This window comes from Abramis brama (assembly GCF_963993115.1).
Source record: "Abramis brama genome assembly, chromosome: 15".
Lineage (NCBI taxonomy): Eukaryota > Metazoa > Chordata > Actinopteri > Cypriniformes > Leuciscidae > Abramis > Abramis brama.
In genome coordinates, this window is record NC_139977.1 from 27,778,894 (window position 1) to 27,790,696 (window position 11,803).

Consider the following 11,803-nt stretch of genomic DNA (forward strand, 5'->3'; position numbering starts at 1 on the left):
TATTTCCATCCAGAGAAACTGGACATTCTCTCTTCAGGTGACAAAATCTCCTTTTTGATTAATTTCTTAGTTATTCCATTCAGTAATATGCAAAATATCAGTGTGATTATCAGACATAGTTTTAGGGTTAAATGATTATCTTCTGAGTAAAACAGGTTGAGGTGCATCCCTAAATTGTTTCCTTAAACAAGAAAGCGATTTTGTATATGACATCAGACTAACAAATCTAAATAGAGTGAAAGTGATGAATAGAATCATATCTCATTTTAAAGTAATTTAATGAAGGAATGTGATTGTCTTCTGTGTATAATTATTATAATTTTTTTTTTATATATATATGTGTAATAGTTTTGACTGTTTTTAATGAAGTCTTAATTGCTTGGTACATTTACGTTTCTCTCTTCAAATAGAATACGCTAATGAATCATTTTGTGAGGTTCTGAGCTGAAAAGATGGGGGAGATGAATAACACCACGCTTAATTTCACCACACCTGAAGCATCGACAAACTCCACAACTGATTCCTATGAATTAATCTCCAGAATATGTGTGTCCAGCATTAGTTTTCTGTTTGGTCTTCCTACACACTCCTATGTTTTATGGCTCATCATCACAGGATCAAGTGGAGTTGCATCAGAGTTCCTCAACCTCAATCTCTCTGTTTGTGAGATTGGTGTTTGTCTGACAAGTTTGTTTATTCTGCTGTCATTTCAGTTTTCATGTTTCAAGACATTGTCACTAATTTTGCAAGGACTATGCATCACTGGTCGTCCTCTGTTTCAGTGTCTGATGTGTGTTGAGCGTTACCTGGCAGTGGTTCATCCTATAACCTTTCTGAAGTTCAAACCTCTCAGATATAGAGTGATCTGCTCTACTACTGTCTGGATAATAACTTGTGGCTCATGTTTATTCTGCTGGTTAATTTTGAAGACACTTACCACAATCTTCTATACATGGTTCTTCTCACTGCAGTTCCTCCTCTTCTTCTTCATCCAGTTGTTTTGTCTTGTGGCTGTTCTCAGAGCTCTGAAGCAGTCAGGACCAGGAGAGAGAGGGAGAGAGAAAGAGGAGAAAAACAGCATAAAGAGAAGAGCATTTCATCTCATTCTAATATTTACTGTTAGCATGGCTATTATATATGTTCCATTTATAATGTCAGGATTCACTACAATTTTTACACAACAGCATTTTCCGGCTCTTTGGTCTACTTCTGTCTTGTGTTATGTTCTGGCTGGTTTTATTCAGCCGGTTCTTTTTTTGAATCATGTTGGAAAACTGACACTGTTTTCCACGAAACCTATTAAAGATATCCAATGCAATGTGAACAATGTAAAGTAACTAATCATTGTTTTTGTTCCAGCTGAATTTACACTTTTATTGACACAGTTTATGATTCCAGAACATTTTAGTCAGCCATTCACTGTTTTACTTATTCTGGTATCTTTGAAATGACTGACTAAATCATAAAAACATTGAGTTTTTTTTAATTTTTTTTTTATTTTTACATATATGCATAGTATGCCTTTTCTTGCTGTTATACATGGTTATTTGTATGTGGTTTGGTTTTTGAATAAAGTACTTAATTAAGCCGAAGTATTTGTCATAGAGATTCAGTTTGACTTGAAATACTGTGACAGACAGAACAGCTATTGGATTGACCCACAGAGGAGCTTTGGCTTGCAAAAACAGAACGCGACAGAGATCTTAATAAAACAAGTATCAACATTGGCTTGGCTTCTCGGAGATGGCGAGAACTGAAGGATTTGAAATGTTGTAAAAGCGACTCGGAGATGTTTTTTTATTTATTACAAAACAGGTGAGCAAGGTATTTTATTGAACAGATATTTTGCCATATGTAGCTCTCTAACAGATTTCATTGTAAAGCATTATTTCTATTTTGTAGGGTAATTTCATCATGGTTGTTGTAGCGCTAGATTTTTAAGGAAGTACCATGTTTATTAATGGATATAGCTACTATTACATCTTCAGCTAGTCACCTTGAGATCATTTCCATCTAAAAAGGTTATATCTCCTAGTAGTGAATGTTTTATGAGCAGTATGATAACATATTCATCCGCACAATAATGCAGAGCCGAAGCACAACCAAAACCATGTTCTTCTGCAAAATGCCTGCAGTTTTGTTTTTTAACCGCTAATGGGTCAAAAGTTACATAATGTACCTTTAAAATAAAAGTGTGGACTTAATTGTAAGTCAGAATGGTTTGAATGTAGTTGATTCTCAAAAACAATACATTTGCTTTAGATTAATATACTTTTCAGTAAATCTGAATTGTTCACTTTCCTATGATTATGTAGCTACTGTTGTTCTCATTGATATACATAAAGCAGACCTAAAGTTTATATACCTTGTTTTGTTATATTGATTATGTGTGAGCGAAGTACATGGTCTGCTGTTGTTCGGGATGTATTCGTGTTTATACTACAAATACACAATCTTATTTATTCATTTTTTGAATACTTATTCACTTTTTTTGCAATCAGTATCTTACAATTTCTAGTGAAAAATGTCCACATAGATGTGTTTTTTTTTATATATATTCAAATGTTTAAGCTATTTGAATAGAATACCATGCATAATTTGAACCTCATGCTTTCTTATATTAATTTGCATATCCATTTTATGTGAAGTGAATTGTTTATGTGCAGCCATTCATTTGTGTGGCAGCTTTAAAGTAAGACTTTTAAAACATAGTCCAGAGGACATTCAGTCTTCAGGTGACAAACTCTTCTTTTTTAATTCAATTTTGTATTCAATAATATGCAGAAAATATCAATATCATCATTATAAAGATAAGTTGTTTGATGATAATGAATGCAGCTATATTTTGAAATGATTTAAAATTGGAATAGAACTGAGTAATTTAAGTGTTGTGGATTAATTAAGTTACCTGAATGCCTACACATGAAATTTATTTAATATTGGATGGCTTTGGTTATGTGGATTTTAATTTTAGAACTGCAGAACTAAAGATTGGAATCTGTTGGGGAAAAATAAAATTAAAGAAGAAAATAAACTCTACACTGAACTTCACCACAGACTCAACAACTCATTCCATTGGACTAATGAGCAGCATGGCACTGTGTGTGTGCAGCATCAATGTCCTTGTTGGTCTTCCCATACATTTTTATGTTATATGGCTTATTGTCACAGAAACTGGAATTGCAACAGACTTTTTCAACCTAAATGTTTCTGTTTGTGAGATTGGCAATTGTCTGAAATGTTTAATTGATATACTGTCATTTTGGTTTTCAAATTTCGTCACAGTCTTTGCAAGGACTAGCCATCACTGGTCGTCCTCTGTTTCAGTGTCTGATCTGTGTTGAGCGTTACCTGGCAGTGGTTCATCCTGTAACCTTTTTGAAGTACAAACCTCTCAGATATAGAGTGTTCTGTTGCATTGCTGCTTGGATAATCACTCTTGCCTCCTGTTTGTTTAGCATGTTTATTGTAATCTCGCTCAACACTAGTCCACATGCACGGCTGTTCACTGTGCAGTTTCTACTTTTCCCCTTTGTTCAGTTATTTTTCCTTGTAGCTGTTCTCATAGGTCTGAAACAGTCAGGACCAGGAGAGAATGACAAAGAAAAGGTAAACCAAATGAAAAGAAGAGCATTTAATCACATTCTAATAACTACTGTGGCTGTGGTTATCATATTTGTCCCATATAAAATTTCAGCATTCATTTTAACACAGCAGCATATTTCGGCTCTGCAGTTTATTGCTTCAATTGGTTATTTGCTAGATGGATTTGTGCAGCCTGTTCTTTTTCTGCGACGAACTGGAAAAATCACCTGTTCCACATAATACCTGCTAATGTCACTAATTTAATTTTATTTAAATTTTTTTCTAAATTGAAATTTTCCTCTAAATAAGGATTCATGATCCCAAAACAGGTAACATGGTCACTCATTTATTCAGAGAGGTCAAACCGACTAGTGATTTAAATTGTTATTTGCATACACATTTCGCTTTTTATTTGAGTGCTAATCAGATATGGTTGTAACACTTGTTTGTGGTTTGTTTGTTTTGAATAAATACTTACTGCATCACCCAGTTTCACCATTTTCCAGATTGAGTGTTGGACTTGGATCACCCTGTCTGGCTTTTTTTTTTTTTTTTTTTTTTTTTTGCGACCTACTCAATGTACATTTTCCCTTAATTGAAATCCTTCCATAGTGCATATGAAATATTGTGTAGTAGTTATATTTAGTATGTGTTTTGTTGTAATGCTTAACATTTGAAACAACCCAATACATTCATTAAATGTCTTACCTTTGGGTAATTTAAGACAAGTTGGAGTTTTTTTGTGTGGATTTTTAAAAACATTCTTTTGAAGAATTTTAATTATATTTGTTTGATTTTAAGTAGTAACTTTCTCTTTTTTCTTAAGTTGAAAATAAGAAAATGGCAGTTAAGAACTAAAAAAAGTTTTATAAATCTGGCCCAAGATCTCATTGGCTGGAAGAGAAAAGTATGGGCTGTTAATGTCTTCAAGAAACAAATGAGCAGTCTTTTAGAGGTTTCATAGGTGATTTAACTCACTACAACATGCCAAAAAAATGTGACGTCTGAGTGAAAGGCCTTATCAAACAGAAAGCAATTTTGCTCTCAAAAACATGAGACGTGCATAATAGTAGCAAACTGCAGAGCCGGATGCTGATGAATAGAAAAGAAGGCTGGGTCTCGAGCGCGACATGTTGAAAAAGATGTAGCGCAACGGTCAAAGATGATCATCTTGCGCATATTTACATAAAAAAACTATTAAAAAGCTTACTGTAATTCAGTAATTTCCTTACTGGTAAACTGCCGGAACCAATTTACTGGTATTTTTGAAAAGGTCCTGTTCACACATGATCTCTTACCGGTATTTTACCAGTAAAGACTGTATGTGTGAAAGAGGCTAATGACTCAGCGTAATACGCATGACGTCACCGTTTTCAAAAATTTGTGATTTTGTAGTTTACACAGAGACGATTACACACAACGCCGTTGAACATTAAAAGTTTAATGTAATTCAATGTGCTACTTGACATTTATTTTATGTTATTTTTGAAATTTACTAGCATTATCAATTAAAAATAAATTCTACACTGATTTTTTCAGTGTGTGATTATCAGATGTGGTTTAGTATTGCTTTTTTGTTTGTTTTAAATACAATACTTGGTTGCTTTTTATTTCGATAGTCCGCTTAAGACATGCTACTACTAACTATAAGTAACTTTGCAACTGCATGTTAACTAACTCGCTACTAACTCATATTATGTTGAAGTTTTCCTAAACATTCAATTCTTAAACACTCAAAAATGTTTACCAAGAAGTGCCACATTTCACCAGTGTATCTTACTGAATGTAAAACAAGCTTTTTTTTCGTGGTGAGCACTGGTTTCTGCCTTGGTACTTTGTCATGAACACAGACCTTAGCTGAGACGAGAGAGACCTGAAGGTCTTTGAATGTTATGTGCTGTGTATGTAGTGTACATTTCTAAAATTAAACTGTCCGCAGAAAACAAATGCACACAATTTCTCCCTTCTATTTAAATGTTTTAAGCCATTTGAAAAAAGGACATTCAATCATTTTGAATCTTGTGCATGTGTTGCATATGTTTGCATATGTTTTGTTTTATTTTATGTTACATATGCACATATATTCTTGTGACAGCTAAAGTGAGACAAAAAAGCACAGAGTGTCATTTGCACCCAGAAAGACTGGACATTCACTCTTCAGGTGACAAACTCTCCTTTTTGATTGATTTGTTTGTTTTTATTTTCAATAACATGCAAAAGCATAAGTGTGATTATCAGATGTAGTATAAATGTTACGAGTGAATTAGATAAATTAGCTGAATGAGTAAAATGGTGCTGAAGTGTATGTTTCACCTTGGAAATATTATAGAAAATGTTTTGTTTACAACTTTAGGCTAAGAAATGCACTCAATTTGTTTTAGAATTAATTGTTATTAACAGAATCATACAATCATACAGTAATATGTTGGGTAATTGAAAGGGTTTAAACTATTGTGTAGAATTATGGCTTGTGATGTATTGGTTTACTAATTATTTCACTTCAAATTCCCTGGACATGAAAGTAATTTAATATAGGAAATATGAGTGTGTTGGATATTGAAGATTTAAATCTTGATTCAATTTGTTTTGGCTTTTTTTCTTAGTACATTTGCTCTTCTCTATCCAATAGATCACTGTTGCAACCATTTATTAATTTTATGAATGAGATTTTGAAAACTCGAGGAGGAAATGAACAACTCTACAGTGAACTTCACTGAATCATCCACAACCTATTCCTTTGGGCCATTGGACATTTTTGAAATGTATGCATGCAGTTTTAGTTTCCTGTTTGGTCTTCCTACTCACTCCTATGTTATATGGCTCATCATCACAGGATCAAGAGTTGCATCATTGTTATTTAAACTCAATCTGTCTGTTTGTGAGATTGGTATCTGTGTGACTAGTTTGATTTGTCTACTGTTATTTTGGTATAAAAGTCTCACAACATTAATATGTTTTTTAATGGGACTAGGCACCACCGGTCGTCCTCTGTTTCAGTGTCTGATGTGTGTTGAGCGTTACCTGGCAGTGGTTCATCCTGTAACCTTTCTGAAGTTCAAACCTCTCAGATATAGAGTGATCTGCTGCACTGCGGTCTGGATCATCACTCTTGGCTCCTGTATTTTCTCTATGTTCTTCTTGCCGAATAATGTAGAACAATCATGGTTCTTCTCAACACAGTTCCTCCTCTTATTCTCCATCCAGTTGCATTGTCTTGTGACTGTTCTCAGAGCTCTGAAGCAGTCAGGACCAGGAGAGAGAGGGAGAGAGAGAAAGGAGGAAAACCATATGAAGAGAAGAGCGTTTAATGCCATTCTAATAAATACTGTCAATATGGTCATCATATTTGTCCCATATACTATCACAGGACTCTTTATCATTGTGACAAAACAGAATATTCGTGCACTTTGGAGCATTTGTACAGTTTGTTTTTTGCTGGCTGGTTTTGTTCAACCTGTTCTTTATCTGTACCATGCTGAAAAACTATCCTGCTTCTGTTACTCAAAAACTATGTAACTAATTCTTATTTATTATTTATCAACAACATATATATATATATATATATATATATATATATATACATGTGTGTGTGTGTGTGTGTGTGTGTCTGTGTGTGTATATATGCGTGTACCTTAAAATGAATTGTGCATTTTTTTTGCACCAATTAATTCATTTACACAAATGTTTTTTGTTTTTGTTTTTTTTTGTCTGTGCTTATTTGATGTTTATTTATTTTATTTATTATTATTATTGAACATGATGTCACAATTTTCAAGTTTCATAGTTGTGAGATATTTAATTATATGAAATCACTGAAACAACATCCAACATGGATGTTGTGGGGCTGTCTTGGCTGACATGTCTCTGCAACATCGCATGGCGGTCGGGGACAGTACCTTTGGACTGGCAGACCGGGGTGGTGGTCCCTCTTTTCAAGAAGGGGGATCGGAGGGTGTGCTCCAACTATAGGGGGATCACACTTTTCAGCCTCCCTGGGAAAGTCTATGCCAGGGTACTGGAGAGGAGAATCCGGCCGATAGTAGAACCTCGGATTCAGGAGGAACAGTGTGGTTTTCGTCCCGGTCGTGGAACACTGGACCAGCTCTATACCCTCTACAGGGTGCTGGAGGGCTCATGGGAGTTTGCCCAACCAATCCACATGTGCTTTGTGGATTTGGAGAAGGCATTCGACTGTGTCCCTCGCGGCGGCCTGTGGAGGGTGCTCCGGGAGTATGGGGTCCGGGGCCCTTTGCTAAGGGCTATCCGGTCCCTGTACGACCGGAGCAGGAGCTTGGTTCGTATTGCCAGCAGTAAGTCAGACTTGTTCCCGGTGCGTGTTGGACTCCGGCAGGGTTGCCCTTTGTCGCCGGTTCTGTTCATAATTTTTATGGACAGAATTTCTAGGCGCAGCCAGGGGCCGGAGGGGGTCAGGTTTGGGGACCACACGATTTCATCTCTGCTCTTTGCGGATGATGTTGTCGTGTTGGCCTCATCAAACCAGGACCTCCAGCATGCACTGGGACGGTTTGCAGCCGAGTGTGAAGCGGCTGGGATGAAAATCAGCACCTCCAAATCCGAGGCCATGGTTCTCAGTCGGAAAAGGGTGGTTTGCCCGCTTCAGGTTGGTGGAGAGTTCCTGCCTCAAGTGGAGGAGTTCAAGTATCTTGGGGTCTTGTTCACGAGTGAGGGAAGGATGGAACGGGAGATTGACAGGCGGATCGGTGCAGCTTCTGCAGTAATGCGGTCCCTGTACCGGTCTGTCGTGGTGAAGAAGGAGCTGAGCCGCAAGGCGAAGCTCTCGATTTACCAGTCAATCTACGTTCCTACTCTCACCTATGGTCATGAGCTGTGGGTCATGACCGAAAGGACAAAATCCCGGATACAAGCGGCCGAAATGAGCTTTCTCCGCAGGGTGGCTGGGCGATCCCTTAGAGATAGGGTGAGAAGCTCGGTCACTCGGGAGGAGCTCAGAGTAGAGCCGCTGCTCCTCCACATCGAGAGGGGTCAGTTGAGGTGGCTCGGGCATCTTTTCCGGATGCCTCCTGGACGCCTTCCCGGGAAGGTGTTCCGGGCATGTCCCACCGGGAGGAGACCCCGGGGAAGACCTAGGACACGCTGGAGAGACTATGTCTCCCGGCTGGCCTGGGAACGCCTCGGTGTCCCCCCGGAAGAGCTGGAGGAAGTGTCTAGGGAGAGGGAAGTCTGGGCATCCCTGCTTAGACTGCTGCCCCCGCGACCCGGCCCCGGATAAGCGGTAGAAGATGGATGGATGGATGGATGGAAATCACTGAAACAACCCATATATATTTTAAATATATATGTAATATATATTATTATTCCCATATATATTGTGTTTAGAGTGAAAGTTAAATTATATTTTCCAGGTATGCAGCAAGTAATATCAGTGTAGCCCACTAGTACTATACTTCTTGGGAGTAAGCTGGCTAACATGAGCATGATAATTTAACAATGAGCATTTCAGCAAGAAAAAGTAACTAACAATGTGTAGTTTGTGTGTGGCCGCTGTTCCAAAATGTTATTATTTTTTATTTTTTGGTTTGTTTCTTTCAGTGTTCTTTTAATTTAAAAACATGGTTGGTACATTTTGTTATGTTTTACAATGATACAACCATGTGAGATTTAAATAAACATTGTTTGAGTTGTTAATACCGTGTGTCTCTGTCCGTTATTGAAGTTATGCTATTTATTGTAATGGCCTTGAAAACAAGTGCATTCAGCATTGTGTGAAAAAAACATCCCCCAAGAAATTCAGCCTTCAGTATTCAGGTAACACATTTAAAATACTGTCTTGTGTAAGACAATGCAATGTTTAAAGTATATTGTACAAAGTATAACCAGAAAACAAGCAGAGCCAGGATGGTTGTTGAGAATGCTTTCGGCAGAATAAAGGGCAGATGGAGGTGTTTGCTAAAACAAAATGACTGCAATACACACAAGGTCAAATCCCTGGTGATAGCATGTTGTGTTCTGCATAACGTCTGGGAAATGAATGATGAGTTTAGAGAAGAATGTACGGTGGCCAAGAGAGCTCAACGCGCTGCAACTGAAGAAAACACATGCAAATAGAAAAACACCTGCAAATTAAGAAAACATCTTCATCAGTTTCACAACACATGTGTGCTCCAAATACTCACAACACAACCAAATACAGAAACGCGCTGCAAAAGTTCACAACACAAACAAATACAGAAACGCGCTGCAAATAGGACAGAACACAACGGAAATGTTTCCGGGGAACCCAATAAGTGACGGACCCGGCTGGGACGTGCTTACAGCGGTCTACTTTTATTATTTTTTTTTTTTTTTGCAAAACATACAGAGATGACACGTTTATGACATACAACTTTGTATACAATATACAAAATGTATTTACAATATGTTCAATGTCATAAGAATACTAAAAAGAACAATGAGCTGAAGACTAAAATAAATAAATAAATAAAGATAGAGAAAAAGAACATGAGGGAAAGACATTAATCTATACATCAGTTACATTGTACACATTTTGTCATGTTATGTTAAAATAAGTTTCATAAGAAATGTTAGAATGCAGCTAAGGTCCAAATATGAGACGGCAAGTTTTAAATGTGAGACACTCACACACAGATATAACGCATATTTTAAAAAACTTTGTTGTATAAAATGTATATTTATTTGCAACAGTTAACAGCAATAATACTATATTTCTGGTAAGAACAGCTATTCAGCTGATGGACACGCGCTGCGTTGTCATGGGAACATCCCAGGTGAAAATAATGAGGAAATTACGTTGTCTTTCGTTGCTTAGACATTCTCTGGTTGCTCCCTTCATCAACATGGCACACAAGTGCCCCGCTCCCTCCAAAGTGCCCAATTCAAGGGCTCTGCAGTCTGCCCTTTTAAGAGAGTAGGGCATAGGTAATGCTCATGAGCAATAAGCACGTCCCAGCCGTCCGTCCGTCACTTATTGGGTTCCCCGGAAACATTTCCGTTGTGTTCTGTCCTATTTGCAGCGCGTTTCTGTATTTGTTTGTGTTGTGAACTTTTGCAGCGCGTTTCTGTATTTGGTTGTGTTGTGAGTATTTGGAGCACACATGTGTTGTGAAACTGATGAAGATGTTTTCTTAATTAGCGGGTGTTTTTTTCTATTTGCATGTGTTTTCTTCAGTTGCAGCGCGTTGAGCTCTCTCGGCCACCGTAACAATGGGTTACAAGTACATTCAACCAGCCTGACTATGCACTGCCATCCACTGTAGAGGCCGAGGATCTAGATGCACGTACAGGTCTGATGAAGTTTTTGACTACAAGGTAGTAAACTGCAGTATCACTGGTTAAAGACCAGAAACAGTTTTTTATTTGTTTGTTTAAGGGGAAAAAACCTTCAGAGGCTGTAATGTGCTTTTTAATGCTGTATACACCTGTTGTACATTGTTTTTGCTGCGTAACACATTCTTTTTTTTCTTTTTTTCTTTTTTTTTTTTCTTCTGAATCATGCTTTGGTTTTCATTTATTCTGTTAACAGTCACCCCCAATTTGTACAGAGAGAGCATACATGCTATGCCTGAAATAAAATGATTTATCATGTGTCCTTGTGACTACATCCTTAACCAAAGTATCTTCAGAAAGCTGACACTTGAGTTAGTGAATATAGAAACATAATAAAGCTACAATTGTTAGTTATGTTTTTTAAATTTGACTCTATCATAATAAATATAAATTATGTCATTTCATAAGTGACTGTTATCAGGTCGTTAAACAAATTACCTACACTTTGCTTATTTTAACCTGTGCACTTTCACGTGCTTTAAATACTGAGCTTATTGGATATATTTCCAGTCACTACCTCCTCAGAGCATAGTGAATATTATTAGAATGTGGTAAATCTAGAATGTGTCTTTTTACATACTGTAGTATATAGTGATATAGTTTGAGTGAAATGTTTTCATCTAACCAGCACTTCAAACCTTACCTTAAGAGCTAAAATTACCATTGAACTGAAAAGGCACTTGATCTCAAGAAAGTGACATTTTACAAACTTTATTTTACACAAAGTACTACTTTTAAAATATATATAATACAATTGTACGAAGAGAAATAAATTACGAGAACAGTAGAATTGTCACGTTTTGGGTTTGTTCATGTCATGTTTCCATGTCTGTCATGTGATTCCCTGTTTGTCATGTGATCCTGCCATGTGTCTTGTCATTGGTTAATTGTC

The 11,803-nt window shown here is 36.9% G+C and overlaps 1 protein-coding gene across 1 annotated transcript; it reads left to right on the plus strand.

Moving 5' to 3' along the window:
* Positions 1-461: 461 nt before the first annotated feature.
* LOC311097031 (uncharacterized protein) lies at positions 462-6,893 on the plus strand (the record flags this gene model as incomplete). The annotated part of the gene is made up of 4 exons (XM_084136496.1): positions 462-1,118; positions 3,286-3,448; positions 3,557-3,609; positions 6,816-6,893. The coding sequence occupies 4 exons, from the start codon at positions 462-464 to the stop codon at positions 6,891-6,893; spliced, it is 951 nt and encodes a 316-aa protein (XP_083992622.1).
* Positions 6,894-11,803: the final 4,910 nt, after the last annotated feature.